Source organism: Myxine glutinosa, chromosome 5 (genome assembly GCF_964187855.1).
Source record: "Myxine glutinosa chromosome 5, kmMyxGlut1.1, whole genome shotgun sequence".
Classification (NCBI taxonomy): Eukaryota; Metazoa; Chordata; class Myxini; order Myxiniformes; family Myxinidae; genus Myxine; species Myxine glutinosa.
Window position 1 is genome coordinate 171,051,205 of NC_136265.1, and position 22,959 is coordinate 171,074,163.

The window sequence follows — 22,959 nt, forward strand, 5'->3', positions numbered from 1 at the left end:
CCCTCACCCTCCCCATCCCCCCTCTCCCCCTCTTCTCCACCTCTCCCCCTCCCCCTCTTCTCCCCTCCCCTCCCCTCTCCCCTCCCCTCCCCTCCCCGCCCGGCAATGCCGGGTACTTCTGCTAGTTGAACATAAAATACAGTTTGTGTGTGTGTAATGTTACCGATAGACTCCGAAACGGAGAGGCTCACGTACTTGATATTTGGCACAGACATGGCCATTGAGCCTGGGAAGGACATGGCTGACCGAAAAATATTTGACGAGATCCATATTTTTTATTCATATTTACCTCGGCGCATTTCAGCGAGGAATATTATACACGGAATCTGACCTGGTGGCAGAGCAGCGTGCTGATTCGCTCAGAGCGATCACGTGATGTTCCATTCCCGCCGCCAGACCATTGAACATAAAACACAGTTTGTGTGTGTGTAATGTTGTAATGTGTGTAATGTACGGGTCTCCCTTCCCCCGCCGGCAAACGCTGGTACTGGAGTGCGTCACAGGATCGGTGAGTCTCCAAAATCCGCTTCGTGCTGTTGCGAAGATGCAGGACGATGTCGCGATTGTTGTGCTGCTCTCCGACCATGAGAACTGCAACGTCATTGTTGACTGGCCCTCTCCTTCCCTCCCCCTCCCTCCTCCCTTCCCCCTCCTCCCTACCCCCTCCTCCCTACCCCCTCCCATTCTCCCCTCCCCTTCCTTTTCCCCCTCCCCCTCCCTTTTCCCCCTCCCCTACCCCTTCCCCCTCCCCCCTTCCCCTCCCCCCTTCCCCCTTCCCCTCCCCCCTTCCCCTCCCCCCTTCCCCTCCCCCCCCGCCCCTCCCCCCTCTTCTACCCTCCCCCCCTCTTCTCCCTTCCCCTCCTCCCCTCCCCCCATTCCCCTCCTCTCCCCTTCCTCCTCCCTCCCTCGCCCGGCAATGCTGGGTACTTCTGCTAGTTTATTATAATGTACAGTGATTCGCAGAGACACAGAGCAGGCACTTAAACAATGTTAACTTATCCCCAGACACAGGACCCACTCATGGGGACCCCACACGGGGAGAAGAAGAAAAGAAGTTCGCGTTCCCAAACGTGTCCTGGCGTCGTCCACTCCGGAACAGCTCGCCCGGCGTGGCCCTCTGGCGGTCACGGCACGTATGCAGGAAAATTCATGCAGGGAGGAGAGCGCGCGTCTGTGGCCCGGGACGTGTCGCCTTCTCAAACGCGATTAATACAGCGCAGAGCGCAGGGCACGGGGCACGGGGCAAGTTCGTGTACAACGATGATAACAGGCAATGCAATTCACTCGTTCTGTTTCTTGACTCGACTCCTTGCGCTCTCCTCGCGTTCTCGTGCGTTCTGAGGCGGGGGGCTCGGAGCAGGGTTTTATGGCTCCGCCCCGGCCTTACTCGAATGTTCCATGCTCCGCCTCCCGTTGCTGTGGTTAGCCACTCCCCTCGAGCTCTGATTGGCGGCTCGCACTTATCGGCCACTCCCCCTGCAGCTCCGCCCTTCGGCCTTGCCATACTTGTTCAGGCCGTGCACGTGGCATTCCAGCGCCAAAAGAACACCCTACTCACGGTCTGCTCAACGCAAAACTACCACAGGAAAGGAGACTACCTTACATTTACTAAGAAATAACTATACTATCGCGAGGCTACATGTTGTGGTGCGTCTACCTACGAGGGGGTTATCCTTTATTCCAAAACCACAACAATATACATACATACCTACATGTATATGTATATGTATATATATATATATATATATATATATATATATATATATATATACATATATATATATATATATATACATATATATATATATATATACATATATATATATATTATACATGCGTATGTAATGTATATCTACATGCACTCACTCGCACTCACATTCACAAATACAATATACTGTGGCGGACACAAAAGCCCACTGGCGTGGTGACATCATTCCGCGCACCAAGTGGGCGGTGGCCACGCCCGAGGGGTAGGCGTGGCCTCATGATATACTCCGGGCGCGCAGCCCGGAGCGCGCCAGTGTTACAGTGAGCTCCTGAATAAAGACGCTTATAAGTTACCGCTTGTCCGCTTCCTCCTTGCTCGCAAGCAGCGCGCGTAACGCCGCGCTTTACTGGTGACCCCCTCGACGTTGGATCTGCTGGAGCGATCCTTCCACACGCGACGCTATTGCCATGGCCAACTTCATCAAACTTCCCGAATTTTGGGAGGCTCAGGCCGAAGTCTGGTTCGTCCAGGCCGAAGCCCAATTTCAGCTTCGGCGCCTCACCGGCGATAACACGCGCTATTGCCACGTCGTCGCCTCCCTCGGGCCCGGCACGGCCGCTCGAGTTGTGTCCGTCCTTCGCCACCCACCGGACGGCCACAAGTACGAGGCACTCAAGCGGCTACTCCTAGCCACGTTCGGCCTCACGGACGACGCACGGGCCGACCGCCTCCTGGATCTCCCCGAGCTCGGTGACACGCGCCCGTCGGTCCGAATGGACCATATGCTGTCACTGTTGGGCGGCGAAGCCCCCGGTTCTCTATTCCGGGCGCTTTTCCGTCGCCAACTTCCAGCGCAGGTTCGCCTCGGTTTGGCCGGGACCGGGCTAACGGAACCCAGAGCATTGGCAGCCGAGGCGGACAGGTACTTCGCCGCTTCGGACACGCGGGCGAGAGTCGGCGTGGCCGTCACGGCCCTCGAGGCTGATGCTGCTGATGCTGCTGATGCTGCTGTTCCACAGCATCAGCTTATACAGCATACGCAGCATGCTGATACGCACCTCGTGACCGCCGCCACGCCCCGCCCACCACCGCGGCGAAAACCGCCACCGCGGGGAAACCCGCCAACTACACCGGCCTGGCGGAGCCAGCCGCGCTCCTCCAGCTCCACCACCTGGTGCTGGTTCCACGCCAAGTTCGGCCACGAAGCTCGGCAGTGTCATCCGCCATGCTCCTTCAACAGGTCGGGAAACGCCCGGGCCGGTGCTCAATAGTGGCGATGAGCGCCGGCCGTTCGAGCAGCCTGCTGTTCATAACGGACACCTTCTCCGGCGCCGTTACCTGTGCGATACGGGAGCGCAGGTGAGTGTCGTTCCCGCCGGCACGTCAGACAAGCACGCCGCGGGTGGGGGCCCCGCGCTGCTTGCCGCGAACGGGACGCCCATCCGTACGTACGGAAAACGCTGCCTCTCTCTGCGGTTCGGAGGGCAGGTTTTCCGATGGACGTTCGTCACCACCGACGTGCCCATGGCACTGCTTGGCGCGGACTTCCTGTGCGCTAATGGGCTCCTGGTCAACGTCAAGCGCAGACGTCTTGTCCAGGCCGAGACGTTCAGCTCGCTCGCTTGTGCGTTGCCCAGCTCAACGAGCGGCTTGCCAAGCGGCTTGCCGAACGGTTCGGTTCCGGCCACGTTGGTCTGTACGCTTCCGGCAGCGGACGCATTCACCCGCCTCCTCGCCGGCTTCCCGGCCCTCACGCGGCCCACCTTCTCGGCGGGGGCCGTCAAGCACGGGGTGGCCCATCACATCCCCACCGTCGGGCCACCGGTCTACGCCCGGGCACGCCGCCTCGAGCCGACGAAGCTGGCGGTGGCAAAAGCGGCATTCGCTACCCTGGAGCGACTCGGCATCGTTCAGCGCTCAGAGAGCGCTTGGGCGTCGCCGCTGCACATCGTGCCGAAGCCCGGCGGGGGATGGCGACCGTGCGGGGACTATCGCCGTCTCAATGACGCCACGACTCCCGACCGCTACCCCGTCCCCCACATTCAGGACCTTTCCGCCCGTTTGGCGGGCAGGTCCTTCTTCTCGAAGGTGGACCTCATACGCGGCTACCATCAGGTCCCCGTCAGGCCGGAGGACGTCCCGAAGACGGCGGTCATCACACCATTCGGACTCTTCGAGTTCCTGCGCATGCCCTTCGGTCTGAAGAATGCGGCTCAGGCGTTCCAGCGACTGATGGACAGCGTCCTGCGCGACTTGGATTTTGTCTACGTCTACCTGGACGATATCCTCGTCGCCAGCGCGTCCCGCGAAGAGCACCTACGCCACCTCCGCACACTCTTCGAATGCCTGGGCCAGCATGGCCTGATTGTGAACCCCGCAAAGTGCAGGTTCGGCGCCGCCATAATCGATTTTCTGGGGCACCGTGTCACCAGGCACGGAGCCGTCCCCCTGCCGGCCAAGGTGGAGGCGGTGAAGGGGTTTCCGCGCCCCCGCACGATCAGAGGGCTGCAGGAGTTCCTGGGCATGGTGAACTTTTACCATCGGTTCCTGCCCCGTATCGCCCAGCTCCTGCGCTCCCTGCACGAAGCTCTCTGAGGTAAGCCGGGCAAAGGCGACGTTACCTGGACCGAGCAGATGGACACGGCGTTCACGGGCGCGAAGCTCGCCTTGGCTAACGCCACCATGCTCGCGCACCCGGCGCCCGATGCACCGATCGCCCTCACCACCGATGCCTCGGACTACGCGGTGGGCGCGGTACACGAGCAATGGGTGCGTGGAGCTTGACAACCGCTAACTTCTTTGGCGGAAGCTTCGCCCGCCCGAACGCCGTTACAGTACCTTCGACCGCGAGTTGCTCGGGCTTCACTTGGCGGTCAGGCACTTCCGCCATCTGCTCGAGGGCCGTGCGTTCACTGCCTTCGTCGACCACAAGCCGCTGATCTTCGCGATGGGCAAGGTCACCGAGCCGTGGTCGGCCCGGCAGCAGCGTCACCTCTCGGCCGTGTCCGAGTACACGACGGACATCCAGCACGTCGCAGGGAAGGACAACCCGGTGGCGGATTGCCTTTCCCGGGCCGTCGCCCACGCAGTCCACCTCGGCATCGACTATGCCCGGATGGCAGCGGACCAGGCCGCTGACCCCGACGTCCAGGCCTTGCGGACCGCCGTCACGGGCCTCCGCGTCACCGAGGTGCCGTTCGACGGCGCGGGCGCGGCCCTCTTGTGCGACGTCTCCCTCGGGCGTCCTCGCCCCATCGTGCCCGCGGGCTGGCAGCGCCAGGTGTTTGACGCCATCCACGGCCTGTCCCACCCGGGCGCGAGGGCCTCCCAAAGGCTGATCGCCGACAAGTTCGTCTGGCATGGCCTCCGGAAGGCCGTCCGCGGCTGGGCCAGGACGTGCCTCGCGTGCCAGCGCGCCAAGGTGCACCGGCACACCCAGGCCCCGTTGGCCCCGTTCACGGTGCCGGAACACCGGTTTGACCACGTCCATGTGGACCTGGTGGGACCTCTGCCCCCCTCGCGGGGTTTCACCTACGTCCTCACTATGGTGGACCGCACCACCCGGTGGCCGGAGGCCGTGCCCTTGGCGTCGACAACAGCGGCCGGTGTCGCGCAGGCTTTCATCGCCACCTGGGTCGCCCGGTTCGGCGCCCCCTCAGACATCTCGTCCGACCGCGGCCCCCAGTTCACCTCGGAGCTCTGGGGGGCGGTCGCGCAGGGGCTCGGGGTCCGGCTGCACCGAACCACGGCCTACCACCCCCAGGCTAACGGCCTGTGTGAGCGATTTCACTGCTCATTGAAGGCCGCGCTCCGGGCCACCCTCCGCGACGGCGGCTGGGTCGACAGGCTCCCCTGGGTCCTGCTGGGCCTCCGGACGGCGCCCAAGGAGGACCTGCGCGCATCCGCGGCGGAGTTGGTCTTCGGGCAACCGCTGCGGGTGCCGGGCGAGTTCCTCCCCGACTCCACGGCACCATGGTCCGCGCACAGCAGCGCTCCGCTCTGCAAGAGACCGCCCAGAGGTTCGCCCCGGTGCCAACGGCATGCCACGGGCACCCACCGACGCACGTCGCCCCGGAGCTTCGCACGGCGGAGTACGTCTTCGTCCGCCACGATGCCCACCAGACACCACTGCGGCACCCGTACGATGGGCCTTTCCGTGTGCTGGAGACCGGGGCGAAGCACTTCACCCTGGACATCGGCGGTACTCCTGACCGCGTTTCGGTAGACCGCCTCAAGCCGGCCCACCTCGACGTGGACCATCCACCGCCAGTGGCCCGACCCCCACGTCGGGGCTGCCCCCTGCGGGCGGACCCCCGGCACCGCCCAGCCCCGCCGCCACGCCGTCCCCCAGTCCTGCACCCATCCCAGGGGCAGCCAGGGGCATCCCACCTGGCATCCCTGCACCCCGGACACCGCCGATCGCCAGGGGGCGCTTCGGCCGGGTCATTCGTCTGCCCCGCAAACTGGCCCTCCAGGTGCGCGGGAATTCTGGGGGGGCGCGTGTGGCGGACACAAAAGCCCACTGGCGTGGTGACATCATTCCGCGCACCAAGTGGGCGGTGGCCACGCCCGAGGGGTAGGCGTGGCCTCATGATATACACCGGGCGCGCAGCCCGGAGCGCGCCAGTGTTACAGTGAGCTCCTGAATAAAGACGCTTATAAGTTACCGCTTGTCCGCTTCCTCCTTGCTCGCAAGCAGCGCGAGTAACGCCGCGCTTTAATACTACGTATTTCCACATCAGTACGTTGCTCAGTATATCCACGACTGAGAAGATTGCATGGGGGAGGAGCGGGAGGAGTGCCGGTGTATAATGGGGAGGGGGGTAAGTTAGGGGCAGGTGGGTAGGGAGGGGCAGGTGGGGGCAGAAAGTGGGGGGCTTTAAAATCTCATCCATAACTGATCAGGCAAGACAGAGTAATATATTTTAATCAGCAAATTAAAATTGATATTAGTTGCTGGTAAATGAATAGTATGAGAAATCATTGTCTCAGTTGGTAACTGAAAGTTTACTGAGTCAAGTTCTACATATTGCACAATGAAATACATTTCCTCATGCATATCTGGCCGGTTTTGATTCGACGATCGAACCGATGCATGCTTCCCTTATAGTTTTATGCCATATTCACAGGGTCAACGCTGCAAATAGCCTGGAGAACAATCTGAAGAAAACAAATGAAATGCTCCTGCCCAGCGAAAGAGCTCTCGCACAAGAGTTCACGCTGCCCGGAGATGTCAGAGGAATCCGAGCGAGACGCCAGGAGCTCAAGGTAAATAGCACAGGTAGCGCTTGCGATGGTGAAGATGAACTCTGCCAGATATGCTTGGGAGAAGAACGTCCATCAACAATGAGGCATATTATATTGGTGTTAGTGCTTCATTGTCACCATTGTTATGAGATAAGTCAAAACCTGCAAGGTCCTGGTCGATTTGGCAGCTCCTCTGGATAATATACGGAAAGCCTTCTAAAGACAGCTAGATCGGCTCAGACATATCAGGACAGAGATAGAAGTACATGCTCCAGTAAGTTTTTTTGGACACCGCTCCTTTCCTATTCCATCGCAAGGTGCTGCATGACGTCATCGCCGGGTGCCGAATGGGGCCCGGCGATGACGCGCGCCGAAAGGAAGTACTCAGTTTTCACTCCGTTTGTTATTTGCAAAAATCAAAGAAGATTTTTCAAGTATATTGGTTGGCCTTGTGCGTTATTACTTGGCAAAATTTTTATTTTTATTTTTGCAAGTATGTTGATCACTCCGGTTTGTGTGTTTGTCTGTCTGTCCGCTCACTTATACTTGCCTACAGGTCACAATTTTAAACCGATCTTCACGAAACTTCACCAAATGGTAGAGTTCGTGGTCCGACAAAATCCTATATATTTTGGGGTCAAAAGGTCAAAAGGTCAACATAGGCCAAAGGTCAACCACATTTTTTCAAATTTCTAAAATCCTCAATTTTCATCCGATTGACTTGAGATTTGAATAGGATTTACATATAGGCGAAGTTAATTCAACCACCAACTATTTTTGAGATCAGCATAGGCCAAAAGGTCAACATAGGCCAAAGGTCAACAACAATTTCAAATTTATAAAATCCTCAATTTTCATCCGATTGACTTGAAATTTGAATAGGATATACATATCGGCGAACTCAATTCAACCACGAACTATTTCTTAGATCAGTGTTGGCCAAAAGGTCAACGTAGGCCAAAGGTCAACCACTTTTTGTTGCATTTCTAAAATCCTCAATTTTCATCCAATTGACTTGAGATTTGGAAAGGATTTACATATCAGCTAACCTAATTCAACCACCAACTATTTTGAGATCAGCATAGGCCAAGAGGTCAACATAGGCCAAAGGTCAACCACCTTTTTTTCAAATTTCTAAAATCCTCAATTTTAATCCGATTGACTTGAAATTTGAATAGGATTTTCATTTCAGCGAACTGAATTCAACCATCAACTATTTTTGAGATCAGAATAGGCCAAAAGGTCAACATAGGTCAAAGGTCAACAACAATTTCAAATTTCTAAAATCCTCAATTTTCATCTGATTCACTTAAAATTTGAATGGGATTTACATATCAGTTAACTGAATTCAACCATCAACTATTTTTGAGATCAGCATAGGCCAAAAGGTCAACATAGGTCAAAGGTCAACAACAATTTCTAATTTCTAAAATCCTCAATTTTCATCCGATTCACTTAAAATTTGTATGGGATTTACATATCAGTTAACTGAATTCAACGAACAACTATTTTTGAGATCAGCATAGGCCAAAAGGTCAAAATAGGCCAAAGGTCAACCACTTTTTTCAAATATCTAAAAGCCTCAATTTTCATCCGATTGACTTGAAATTTGAAATGGATTTTCATATCAGGTCACTGAATTCAACCACAAATTATTTTTGAGGTCAAAAGTATTCTCTACTGAATGGCATTCTACTTTGTACTGTTTTGCCAAGTGTCGCTCTATGAGTGATTTTATTGTCTGTTTGTTTGTTTATATGTCCGCTCACTTATACTTGCCTAAAGGTCACAATTTTAAACCGATCTTTACGAAACTTCACCAAATGGTAGAGTGTGTGGTCCGACAAAATCCTATATATTTTTGAGACCAAAAGGTCAAAAGGTCAACATAGGCCAAAGGTCAACCACTTCAAATTTCTAAAATCCTCAATTTTCATCCAATTGACTTGAAACTTGAAGGGGACTTGCATATCTGGTCACTGAATTCAACCACCCAATATTTTTGAGGTCAACATAGGCCAAAAGGTCAACATAGGCCACATTTCTAAAATCCTCAATTTTCATCCAATTGACTTGAAATTTGAAGAGGACTTGCATATCTGGTCACTGAATTCAACCACCAAGTATTTTTGAGATCAACATCGGCCAAAAGGTCAACATAGGCCAATTTTCAAAAATCCTCAATTTTCATCCGATTTAATTGAAAATTGAACAGCATTTGCACATTGAGTCACTAAGTAGGGCAACGAACTATTTGAGGTCAAAAGGTCAAAGGTCAACTCAAGGTCAAGCTTCCAATATCATCATTTTTTATCTGATAAATCGTCACTTTTCTTCCTATTGACCCGAGCTTTGATCAAGATTGTCAAGGTAGGGGGCGGATTTTGCAAGTATCGTGCTCCGCATGACGTCTTCTTGTTTGTTTGTCTGTCTGTTTGTATGTCAGTCACCTTCAGGTCATAATTTTCAACTGATCTTCACGAAACTTCACCAAATGGTAGAATTGGTCAAAAGCAAGAAGCCTATTGTTTTGGGGGTCAAAAGGTCGAAAGGTCACCAGAGGCCAAAGGTCACGAACTTTTGCTAAATTTCTAAAATCTATTTTCATCCGATTGACCTGAAATTTGAAGAGGACTTGCATATCTCGTCACTGAATTCAACCACCAAGTATTTTTGAGGTCAACATAGGCCAAAAGGTCGGCATAGGCCAAGTTTCAAAAATCCTCAATTTTCATCCGATTTAATTGAAAATTGAACAGCATTTGCACATTGAGTCACTAAGTAGGGAAACGAACTATTTTTGAGGTCAAAAGGTCAAAGGTCAACTCAAGGTCAAGCTTCCAATATCACCATTTTTTATCTGATAAATCGTCACTTTTCTTCCTATTGACCCGAGCTTTGATCAAGATTGTCAAGGTAGGGGGCGGATTTTGCAAGTATCGTGCTCCGCATGACGTCTTCTTGTTTGTTTGTCTGTCTGTTTGTATGTCAGTCACCTTCAGGTCATAATTTTCAACCGATCTTCACGAAACTTCACCAAATGGTAGAATTGGTCATAAGCAAGAAGCCTATTGTTTTTGGGGTCAACAGGTCAATATAGGCCAAAGGTTGCCATCTTTGTCAAATTTCTAAAATCCTCAATTTTTATCCAATTAACTTGAAATTTGAAGAGGACACACATATCTGGTCACTGAATTCAACTACCAATTATTTTTGAGGTCATCATAGGTCAACAACTTATTTTAGAGCATTTTGCAAGTATCGTGCTATGCACAACATATTTCTTGTTTTCTTTTCTTTTTTGTCCGGGCGATATCTCAGCCGTCCTATGAGCTAGGAAGCTGAAATTCGGGCACAATAGTGAGCACATGCCTTGGCAAAAACAGTATTTTTTTTATTTTTTGACTCATCAATTAATTTATTAATTACTTATTTATTATCGATTTATTTATTACTTATTTATTTTCTTTCTCATCTGGGCAATATCTCAGGTACCATTTGAGTGAGGAAGCTGATATTTGGGCAAAATAGTGACCAAGTGATTTGACTCTAAAGGGTATTTTTGATTGATTGATTAATCAATTCATTGATTAATTATTTAATTATTAGATTAATTACCTAATTAATTAATTTTCAAAAAGCTACAGATTCGGATGAAACGGTGGTGGTGTAGGTATACTATTAGCCAATTGATTAAGAAATTAATTATTTTATGATTCCTATTCATTTATTTTCATTATTAATCAGTCATTTATTTTCTTTCTCATCTGGGCAATATCCCAGGCACCTTTTGAGTGAAGAAGCTGATATTTGGACATGACAATGACCAAGTGATTTGGCTGTAAAGGGTATTTATTTTTGATTTATTAATTAATCAATTCATCGATTATTAATTAATTTATCAATTGATTAATTATTAAATTTTCCCACTTAATTAATTATTTAATTAATTTTCAGAAATCTACAGATTCGGATGAAGCACTGATGGTTTAGGTATGCTATTAGCCAATTGATAAAGGAATGAATTATTTTACGATTATTATTTATTTATTTTCATTCTGCAATTAATCAATTAATCAATCAATTCTTGTACACCGCTCTCTCCCAAGTCCATCTCCATGTGCTGCATTGTGGCATTGGCACCCCGGCAATGTTGCGCACTCGAGGATATGATATTTATTTATTTGGCATGGGGGTGGTGCACTTTGAATGTATCTGTACTTGCTATTTGCATATTTAAATGATAGATCTCACCATTGTGATCTTCATGCAGACCATCAAGGATGACCTCAGAAAAAAGCAGCAGATTACAGATGAAACAGTAAACGATCTACGGAACACCAAGCAGCAATGCACGACAATCAGCACGCAGTACAACGAACAGTGCCCCGACATCTCCAGGCAGGAGAACCAGCTTCGTCGTCTCCAGAGTCGCCACGATGAATCTCTCCAGGAAACTGAAGAAAGGTCAGCAGCTGTCGCATTCACCTGTGTCTCACACACATTATTGGGAGAGGGAGAGCGAGAGAATGGGAAAGAAAAGTTTGAGCAAAATGTTCATGTCGGGAAAGGTGGGGACAATGCACGAGGAAAGGGTGGGGGAAAGTGGGGTCGGGAAAGGTGGGGACAACCTCCGCCCTGGTTATAAGTCAGTTTCATGAACATCCTTATTGGAGGACTATCAGTATACTGAACTAAAGGACCTAGGAGGATGTATTTGTCTTGCCTCACCTTAACCTAGCTACCACTTTATCTGTATCATCTATAATTCCAGTAATCTCTGTACGTTTGTACGTTTGTCTGTGACCGCTGTTTCTCGACAACCACGGGTCCGATATACTTTTAACTTGCCAGGTATATTGCTGGGGACCCGAGGATGTGCCTTTTCAAGGTTTCATATTAATCGGACAATTACTTACCGAGCTATGTCCAAAAAACGATTCAACCAATCAGAGAGCAGCGAACTATCGCGTGTGCCGAACGTGGCGGACACACTCTGCCTCGGATGGCACATTTGAGAGCGTATTCATTTATTTCACGTTTGCAAACTATGTTGGCGTTAAACTATGTTTTAAAACTAATAAAAACGAATTTGCGATTCATTCGCTTTCCTGCGCGTTTGTGCACGCGATGGCGATTTCTTTACCAAACTCCGGAAGCCGTTCGCTTTGGACCAAACCATTTCATGTAAATAGAGGGGGGGGATTGTCACCACTCGCAAGCCGTTCGCTTTGGACCAAACCATTTCATGTAAATAGAGGGGGGGGATATAATTTTAGATATATATATAGTACGGGCATGCCCTAGCCCATGCCCATGCCCATGCCCATGCCCTAGCCCATGCCTAGCCCATGCCCATGCCCAAGCATGCCAATAAAGTTACTGGAATGAGCACATCCAGATTCGGCTCACACCACAAGATATTAGTATTTCTATGATAAATAATACTAGTTCCCTTTCAAGGAATTTCAATGCAGCAGGAGGCCATTAGGCCCATCAAAGCCATCAATGACTTTGATTATCATTGTACACCGCACCTTTCCTATGCCATCTCCAGGCATTGCAAAACGTCATTGCCGGGCACCGAAGGGGGCTCGGCAGTGACGCACGCTCAAAGGGAGTACTCAGTTTTCACTCTGGTTGTTTGTTTTCTTGTTTTCTTTCTTGGTTGTTTGTCCGGGCGATATCTCAGCCATACTTTGAGCTAGGAAGCTGAAATTTCGGCACAATAGTGAGAAAGTCCTTTGTCAAAAAAAGTATTTTTTGTTTTTTGATTCATCAGTTAATTGAGGAGTTATTTAATTATTAGCAATTAATTAAGTACTTATTTAATTAATCAAATTTCCTTTCTCTTCTGACCATTAACTCAGGCACCTTTTGAGTTAGGAAGCTGATATTTGGACATGCCAATGACCAGGTGATTTGGCTGCAAAGGCTATTTTTGATTTATTAATTAATCAATTAATCAATTAATCGATTATTTATTTAATTATTCGATTAATGACGAAAAAATTTTTTTTAAAGTTACACATTCTGATGAAGTGGTGGTGGTTTATGTGTTCTATGACCGAATTGATTAATAATTTAATTTTTTAATGATTATTATTTATTTATTTTCATTATTAATCATTTATTTATTTTCTTTCTCATTTGGCCAATATCTCAGGCATCTTTTGAGCTCCGAAGCTAATATTTGGACATGAGTGACCAAGTGATGTGGCTATCAAGGATATTTTTCATTTATTGATTAATCAATTAATCAATTAATCGATTATTTATTTAATTCTTCGATTAATTACTAATTTTATTTTTTTTAAGTTACACATTCTGATGAAATGGTGGTGGTTTATGTGTTCTGTGACCGAATTGATTAATAATTTAATTTTTTAATGATTATTATTTCTTTATTTTCATTATTAATCATTTATTTATTTTCTTTCTCATTTGGCCAATATCTCAGGCACCTTTTGAGCTCCAAAGCTAATATTTGGACATGAGTGACCAAGTGATGTGGCTATCAATGATATTTTTGATTTATAGATTCATCAATTAATCAATTTATCGATTATTTATTTAATTATTCGATTAATTACTAAAAAAAAAATTTTTTCAGTTACAGATTCTGATGAAATGGTGGTGGTTTATGTTTTCTGTGACCGAATTGATTAAGAATTTAATTTTTTAATGATTATTATTTATTTATTTTCATTATTAATCATTTATTTCTTTTCTTTCTCATTTGGCCAATATCTCAGGCACCTTTTGAGCTGGGAAGCTAATATTTGGACATGACAGTGACCAAGTGATGTGGCTATCAAGGATATTTTTGATTTATTGATTAATCATTTAATCGATTAATTATTTATTGATTAATTGATTCATTATTTATTGATTAATCAATTAATTTTTTATTAATGACTTATTCAATTAAATTTCTAAAAGATACATCTTCGGATGAAGCACTAGTGGTTTAGTTATGCTATTAGCCAATTGATTAAGAAAATATTTTGTGATAATCTTTTATTGATTTTAATTATACAATTAATCAATCAATTAGCGCACACCTCTCCCTCCCAATGCAGCCTCTATGAGCTGCACTGCGGTATTGCCGGGCGCCCGAGACAACTTTTAGCACTCGTGCTGGTGTTGCAAACCACCTTTCACACACCTCTTAATGTTGAAAAACTACCTTTCGCACTTGTATTCGTGTTGAATAACCACTTGTCTCACTCGTGCCAGTGTTTAACAACCACTTTTCGCACTTGTATTAGTTGAAAACCACTTTCTGCACTTGTGTTAGTGTTGAATCCCACTTTCTGCACTTGTGTTATTGATGAAAAACACTTGCTGCAGTTGTGCTAGTGCTTAAAACCATTTTCTTCACTTTTGTTAGTGTTGAAATACCACTTTCTGCACTTGTGTTAGTGTTGAAAACCACTTTCCGCACTTGTACTCGTGTTGAAAACCACTTCTGCATTCTGTTTTGGCGCATCTGGTTTGGCGCACGTGTTGGTTTGGCGGATGTATTAGTTTGGCGGATGTGTTGTTTTGGCAGATGTATTGGTTTGACGGATCTGTTGGTTTGGCGGATGTGTTGGTTTGGCGAATGTGTTGGTTTGGCGGATGTATTGGTTTGGCGAATGTGTTGGCGAAACCACTTTCCGCACTTGTACTTGCGTTGAAAACCACTTCTGCTGTTGTTCTTGTGTTGGAAATCCCTTTCTGCACTTGTGGTAGTGTTGCAAAACCACTTGTCTCACTGGTGCCAGTGTTGAAAAACCACTCTTCGCACTAGTGCGAGCATTGAAAACCACTTTACGCACTTGTGCTGGAGTTGAAAACCACTTTTCGCATGCTTTGTTTTGCAAAACCACTTTTAACAATCGTGCTCGTGTTGAAAACCACTTTTCGCACTTGTGTTGGTGTTGAAAACCACTTTTCACACTCCTCTTCATGTTGAAAAACAACTTTTAGCACTCATGCTGGTGTTGCAAACCACCTTTCACACACCTCTGAATGTTGAAAAACTACTTTTCGCACTTGTATTAGTGTTGAATAACCACTTGTCTCACTCGTGCCAGTGTTGAACAACCACTTTTCGCACTTGTGTTAGTTGAAAAACACTTTCTGCACTTGTTTTATTGATGAAAAACACTTACCGCAGTAGTTTTTATTTTTATTTTTTAATACAAGATCGAGGCTCGTAAAAGAGCTAACATTAATCACACAAAAAGTCAAACCGACACAAAAAACACAAAATAAGGGGAGTGGTAGACAAGATGGGGAGAGAGGGGGAAGGACACAAACACAACATTTGAGAGCAGGGACATCGAGAGAACTGTGGGAGGGAGAGGGCTTGGGGGGAGATGCGAGAGGTACAAAACATATGGACACTGCAAGGTCTTCCAGGAAAGAAGTTGGAATTTCGAAAAAATGTATCTGGGGTGAATTAGCGGGGGTAGAAAAGATCAAGGTTTTGGATGGGGGAAGATAAGAGATGGTGGTGAACAGCTGTTTTCAAGACCTGGAGGGAGGAGATGGATTGAAGAGAGTGAGGGAGTTTGTTCCAGAGGCAGGAGTAAAGAGGAATGAAAGAGTGAAGGTGAGCAGAGAGTCTTGATTTTGGCAGTTTCACCATAAGAGGGTTGCTGGCAGATCTTGTGCGTCCTGCAGGAATATTTGGGGGACAGAGCACAGACAGAGCAGGGGGAGCAAGGCCGGAGAGGAGTCGGTAGAAGACAGAAAGACCACCTACCTGCCTGCGGTGAGAGAGTGAAAGGCCCTCAGAATCAGCTTCATCGCAGGAGATTCCAATGATTCTGAATGCTTTGGTTTCAACTGCGTGAAGCTGAGCTAGGTGTGAGGCAGGAGCACCGGCCCAGAGGGGAGAACAGTATTCCATCAAGCTGCATATGAACGCCTTAAGTTGGTGGATAGGAGCTCAGGTGTGTCAAGAAAGACTTTGCACGATGGAGGATGCCCAGTTGGCATCTGGCTTTGGAGGCCAACCCTGAAATGTGGATTCCCAGAAAGATCATGGCTGAGAGTGAGAGCCAAGAGTTTGAGTGACTGAACTACTTTGAGTTGTTGAGAAAGTAGATGGGAGGGTTTGTGGAATGATTATTTTGGAGGGAGAGGCTGTGTGTGGGATTTCTCAGGATTGAAAGACATACTATTCCAAGTATTTGACCAGTTTGTGATTTTGCAAAGGTCTATGGAGAGGGAAGAGGCTGCTGCCTGTCTGTCAGAAGGACGAAGGATGTCACAGCAGAGAGTGGCGTCATCAGCAAATAGATAAAGAGGATTTTCCAGAGAGTCAGAAAGATCATTCATGAAGATTATGAATAATATAGGGCCTAAAAGACGGCCTTGGTTGGGGCACTCCAGCCTTGACAGGGAGAGGAGCAGAAAGAGTTCCGTTGAGAGCCACACGTTAGCTACGAGAGTGAAGGAAGTGAGTAATCCAATAATGTAGTTAGCCTTGTATTCCATAGGCAGACAGTTTGGAGAGCAAGACGGGATGCCAGACTCTATTGAAAGCTCGAGATATGTCCAAAGAGACGGCCCTGATCTCATGTCTGACATTGAGGGCCTCCATCCATTGTTGAGTGAGTAGAAGCAGCATGTCCAAGGTGGAGTGACCAGGTCTGAATCCGAATTTACTATCTGAAATGAGGATGTTGGAGAAAAGGAATGATTTTTATATTTCCAACGTATTATATAGATAACTGCATTATGTTTCTGCCATCTTAGGGATCACATTTTGATGACACATGCAAATATAGTGGAACTTTTGACCTTCTCCTTCATGTGTGTGCCCATTTCTCCCCACCACGACCCAAACTAACCCCGGTGTGTACGTAGTAAAGTGATTGCTTTTCAAAAACACCCACAAACCAACGATGCCATGTGTGAAGTAGCAGAAACCAGTCTTTCATTGAGCACATTTATCTCTCGGAAAGACCTGGGAATATCAAATCGTGCTGCAACTTTATAACCACTCCTTGGGGGCTGAGGATATGCATCATGGCTTTTTGTTGTTGTTTTGGTTGTTGCAGATTGAAGGCATTGGAAGAATGTGAAAGGCTGCAAAGTAATTACAACACGTCATACAACAATCTGGACACGTGGCTGAAGAAGCTGCCTAAGCCTGAACTGACAGACCACGAGACGCCCGAAAGCCTCCAGAAGAAGGTGGTGGATCAAACGGTAAGGAGCAAACCACCAAAGTGCATGATCCTAGCCTTCTGTGTGTTCCTCAAGATGGTTATGTACACGTTTGAGTGAAGGGATCAATAAAAGACTGGCTGTATGATCATTTGCAAGTTTTGTGTTGGACATGACGAGCCAAGCAGTTCATGTAAAAAGTTTTATGGTATTTCCTGGTACCTTTGATAACGTTATGGAATTCACGTCTCGTGCATGGAAAATTATCCTTTTACTTTACCTGTAGAAACTGGTCGATGAAATAAGGTCAAAGGGAAAAGATGAAACTGCAACCGAAAACCTCGGTCATGAATATTTCTCCTTGATACAGGTAAATGCATTTCACGTTCCCTTTAAACATTGTCACAAACGTTCATTGTTTGCTAAATACAACAACAACACAACAGGCATTTAAGGCCATTTTCCCTGCTAGAGCGGGGGTTAGCCTTGCGGGCCCCATGACAATCTTCTCCATTTTGCTAAATTATTACAAGTCGATTAAATTGCGGGACCCAATTTGCTAAATACAGTACATAATTTTATTACAGGTCACACTGCAGTTTTTTGCATCATTAAACTAGTTTTTCACTCGATTTTATGAACTTGCATCAACAGGACTACGAGAAGAGTGCAGACAGATACAGGTACACTGTTGAAGAAGAAGTACCTGTTAGCAGATCAACCGTATCTCAGGAACAGCAATCGCCAGGAGAGAATCTTCAAGCGAAGGTGAGTGAGCCTGATTGCTTTTATCAAAGTGATTTATTACAATAACTTTGCAGATGTGAAACTTTGCTTTACATAAGGATAACATTTTATCCACCTTGACCATCCCCACTCCCCAATCCCAACAACTCACATATGCAGTGTACCATGCATATACCCACAGCCACAGGTGACAAACCCAAAAGCAACTGATTCTTAATGAAGCACAATTGGTTGAAGGTCAAACACGTGCCTTAACACTGAACCTCATGAAATGCAAATATGTATATATATATATATATATATGCAGTCACGTGAAAAAGTAAGTACACCCCATGTAAAGTTTTGACTTTTTCAACATATTTCAACATACAGCTATTTGATCTTCATTTCAACAATATTGAAAGATAAAGGTGATATAATATAACAAATATCGTGAAACATTTACATTTTGTAGTCCATTGTATAATTTAAATAAACATAAATGCAAATTTCGCTTGTGGAAAAAGTAAGTACACCCTTGGCTCTAATAGGTGGTATTGCCCCCTTTGGCAGAAACAACCTCAAGTAGGCGTTTCTTATAACTGTCTACCAGTCTCTGACATCGACTGGGAGAAATTTTTGCCCACTCCTCCATGCAGAATTCTTTCAGCTGTGCGATGTTTGAGGGGTTTCTTGCATGCACAGCTCGTTTCAAATCCCCCCACAACATCTCGATGGGATTTAGATCCAGGCTTTGACTTGGCCATTCCAGAACCCTCCATTTCTTTCTTTTCAGCCATTCCTTGGTGGATTTACTGGTATGTTTAGGGTCATTGTCATGTTGCAAGGTCCACCTTCGGTTGAGCTTCAACTTTCCGACAGATGGCCTCACATTATCCTCTAGCACCCTCTGGTACAATGAGGAATTCATAGTGGATTCTATGATGGTGAGCTGCCCAGGCCCTGATGCAGCAAAGCTGCCCCAAACCATAATATTTCCACTACCATGCTTTACAGTTGGTATCAGGTTCTTGTGGTCAAATGCTGTCTTTGGTTTTCGCCAAACATGTCTTCTGGTACTGTGGCCAAATAGCTCTACCTTTGACTCAACTGTCCAGAGCACATTGTTCCAGAAGTGCTGGTCTTTGCCTAGGTGTTCATTGGCAAACTTTTGTCTTGCCCTGATGTTCTTTCTGGACAGCAAAGGTTTCCTCCTGGCACACCTCCCATGTAGATCAAATTTGTGCAGCCTCTTTCTAATGGTAGACTCGTGCACTTGGACATCAACCGTGGCAAGAGCTACCTGTAGGTCTCGTGATGACATTCTGGGGTTCTTAGAGACTTATTTCAGCATCTTGCAGTCTGCTCTCAGGCTGAACTTGCTGGGGAGGCCTGGCCTGAACAAGTTGGCAGTTGTTTGGAATCTTCTCCACTTGTAGATGATCTTCCGGACATTCGAATGATTGATTTCAAATTGTTTGGAGATCTTTTTAAATCCCTTCCCAGACTCGGAGACATCTATAACCTTCTTTCTGAAGGCCTCAGGGAGCTTTTTTGATCTAGGCATGGTGACGATGCACACTTCAACAACAAAGAGCAAACCAAACTAAATGTCTGAGGTTTAAATAAGACAGGTTCCTCCAATATCCTCTCGAACGATATTCTAATCATTTGCACCTGAGCTGGTGCACCTGATTCTAATTTTAGGTATTTGAAGTGGTGATAAATGTAGGGGTGTACTTACTTTTTCCACATGCGAAATTTGCATTTATGTTTATTTAAATTACTAGGACGTGCCCGTACGTGGCGTACCCGTAACCGTACCGTACCCGGAACCGTACCCGGAACCGTACCCGTACCGTACCCGTACCGTACCCGTACCGTACCCGTACCCGTGACGTGCCCGTAATGAATATGTACAAAATATAAATATGTATGTACTACAATCGATCGTACCTTACAACAATCAACACAGATTGCAACGTCAAATAAATGAATACGCTCTCAAATGTGCCGTCCGAGGCAGCGTCTGCTCGCCACGTTCAGCGTCACTATGACTATCCGTAAGTCCGGAAGTGACGTCCTCATTTGACTGTCCGGAAGGTCGCAAATCGCAGTTACGATGAATCGCAAATTAGTTTTAATTAGTTTTAAAACATAGTTTAACGGCAACATAGTTTTCCAACGTGAAATAAATGAATACGCTCTCAAATGTGCCGTCCGAGGCAGAGTCTGTTCGCCACGTTCGGCACACGTGATAGCTCGCTGCTCTCTGATTGGTTGAATCGTTTTTTGGACATAGCTCGGTAACTACTTGTCCGATTAATATGAAACCTTGAAAAGGCACATCCTCGGGTCCCCAGCAATATACCTGGCAAGTTTAAAGTATATCGGACCCGTGGTTGTCGAGAAACAGCGGTCACAGACATACAAACATACAAACATACAAACATACAAACATACACACAGAGATTACTGGAATTATAGATAGATACAATGGACTACAAAATGTAAATGTTTCATGATATTTGTTGTATTATTTCACCTTTATCTATCAATATTGTTGAAATGAAGATCAAATAGCTGTATGTTGAAATATGTTGAAAAAGTCAAAACTTACTTTTTCAGGTGACTGTTTTTGTGCGTATATATATATATATATACAGACTTGGCATTTAATATGGAATATATATTTTTTCTTGACATGGGTTTACTTTCTTAACTCAGTGTATCAATCTGGCGAGTTTCTTTTACACTTTGGTGATTTATTTGTTCAAAGAACCATGTCACTGATTGTCTGTCACAGCAAGAAGTCAACAACAGGATTATATCACAGGTGGTGTGGCAAAATGTACGGACAGGTGCATTTGATGATTGGCTTCACAGTCGGGTATACAAGGGTTGTTGCGTTCTGTATTCGTGGAAAACAACTGCTGCACGTCTCCAAAAGTTATTGCCGCTTCCTCTGGAGATGGTCCGTCAACTCGACAATGCTGTTTGTCATGGAGTGGTGGCTTTACGGAATTACGGCATGAAACAGCGTGCTATTGCTCGGCAGTATGGCATCACTCAAGGTCAGGTGTCAAAGATCCTGAAAGGAAATGCTCAGAGGGGTGTCCCTACTGCAATACCGAGGCCAGGACGTCCCCGCAGAACCACAAGGAGGGATGATCGCCAGCTGCACCGGTTAGTCCGCAATGGCCGTACCAAGTCAGCTAATCGGCTTTGGGCTGAGTGGCAGCAACTGACAAATGTGTCTGTATCCAGAAGGCTAGTCAACCAATGACTGGTTCAAGCAGGCTATCGTGCCAGGCGTCCCCTGAGAAAACCACGCCTGACCAGACAACACCGCCAGCGCCGATTGCAGTGGGCCAGAGAGCACCGTCAATGGCAGCCAGGACACTGGAATCACGTGATCTTCAGTGACGAGTCTAGATTTCTGGTCAATCGTCAAGATGGCCGCGTACGAGTGCACAGACAAGTGCATGAAGCCTACAACAAAGATTGTATAGTGCCAAGAGTCCAAGCTGGAGGTGGTGGGGTGACCGTTTGGGCTGCTTTTCGTGCAGGGGGCAAAACTGACCTGGTTGTTCTGAATAGAAACCTGAACCAGTTCAAGTACAGGGGCATTCTGGAAGAAACATTGCTTCCATTTGCTCGTACAGCCTTTCGAGGAAACTTTGTCTTCCAAGATGACAATGCACGGCCTCATCGTGCTCGCATGATCCAACACTTACTTGCTGACCGTGGTGTAGGGCATATGGAGTGGCCTGCCATGTCCCCGGATATGAATCCGACAGAGAATTTGTGGGCAGAATTAATGCGTCAAATCGACCACTTGGACCAGCAGCCGACCTCTGTGCGTGAATTGCAGCAGGCTATTGTCACTGCATGGCAAGCGATTCCTGTCCAAAACCTTGGCAAATCTCGTGAACAGCATGCCTCAACGTGTACGTGCTCTCCCGAATGCTCGTGGGGGTTACACGAAGTACTGAACTGTAATTTTACTGTCCGTAATCCCAGTCGTAATTTAACTTTTGATTTTGTTTAAAATTTTTTTGGCTAATGTGCAAAATAAAGAGATACTTCTGGAAAACGTACAGAAGTTTAACACAGTACTGTCCATGAATTGAGTTCGATATCAGTTTACATCACTTTCAAGGATCAATTTATTTGTTTCGAAATGTCAAATGTGGTTTTTGTTTCTTTTAAAGGTCACATTAACAAAATCTAGAATAATTTCAACATAATTCCAATGAACTTTTGGTTCTAAGACATCTTGAAAAGTAAGTTCACCCCCACAAAAAAAATATTCCATATTAAATGCCAAGTCTGTATATATATATATATATATATATATATATATATATATATATATATATATATATATATATATATATATACTGAAACGCAAAAGAAACTTACCACCTTTGAAACCTTTAAATATCAACAATAACACTGCGTGTAGTAAATGTGTGAACTTATTTGTGGACAATAGTGTCCTCACTGTCAGACAAAACGGTCACGGATGGTCACTTGAACCTTCAATGGTCACTTCATAGCACAGCTGTTGAACAGCCGTTTTGACTGTCAGTGATTAGCCAAGGGGTACGGGATGATTTTAATGAGCTGCACGTGATGTCTTGATATTGGCTTTAAAAAGGCCAGTGCAAAATGGGCATTTCAATCAACATGCCACGATTGTCAAGGGATCAATGGCAGCGTGCCCTGGGCATGCTGCAAAGCGGACTGAGCTACCGTGAGGTGGCACGTCGCCTTGGCTGTTCACACCAGACGATATCGGCCCTGGTGGACAGAGACACCCTTCACAACTCTGCAGATGACAGACCTCGATCAGGGAGGCCAAGAGTCACCACTGCAAGGCAGGACAGGCAGATGGTCCGAAGTCACCTGCGGGATCGATTCCGTCCAGCATCCCGCACTGCGGCAGAAACTCCGGGGCGTGCAAACCCACGGATCTCTAATGATACTGCACGAAGACGACTGCATGACTATGGTCTGAATGCCAGAAGACTATACAGAGGCCCCGTGATGACGGCTGCCCATCGCCGCAACTGACAGAGATGGTGCCAGCAGCATCAGCGGTGGAC

At 46.9% G+C, this 22,959-nt stretch overlaps 1 protein-coding gene across 1 annotated transcript in view; it reads left to right on the forward strand.

Moving 5' to 3' along the window:
• The window catches only part of LOC137426745 (uncharacterized), an 89,944-nt gene that overhangs the window by 39,588 nt on the left and 27,397 nt on the right, over window positions 1–22,959 (forward strand). The window contains exons 16-20 of the mRNA XM_068115574.2: window positions 6,838–6,976; window positions 11,229–11,422; window positions 17,014–17,164; window positions 17,409–17,492; window positions 17,777–17,890. Of these exons, the coding sequence (XP_067971675.2) occupies window positions 6,838–6,976; window positions 11,229–11,422; window positions 17,014–17,164; window positions 17,409–17,492; window positions 17,777–17,890 (682 nt within the window). The remainder of the gene's footprint in view (window positions 1–6,837; window positions 6,977–11,228; window positions 11,423–17,013; window positions 17,165–17,408; window positions 17,493–17,776; window positions 17,891–22,959) is intronic.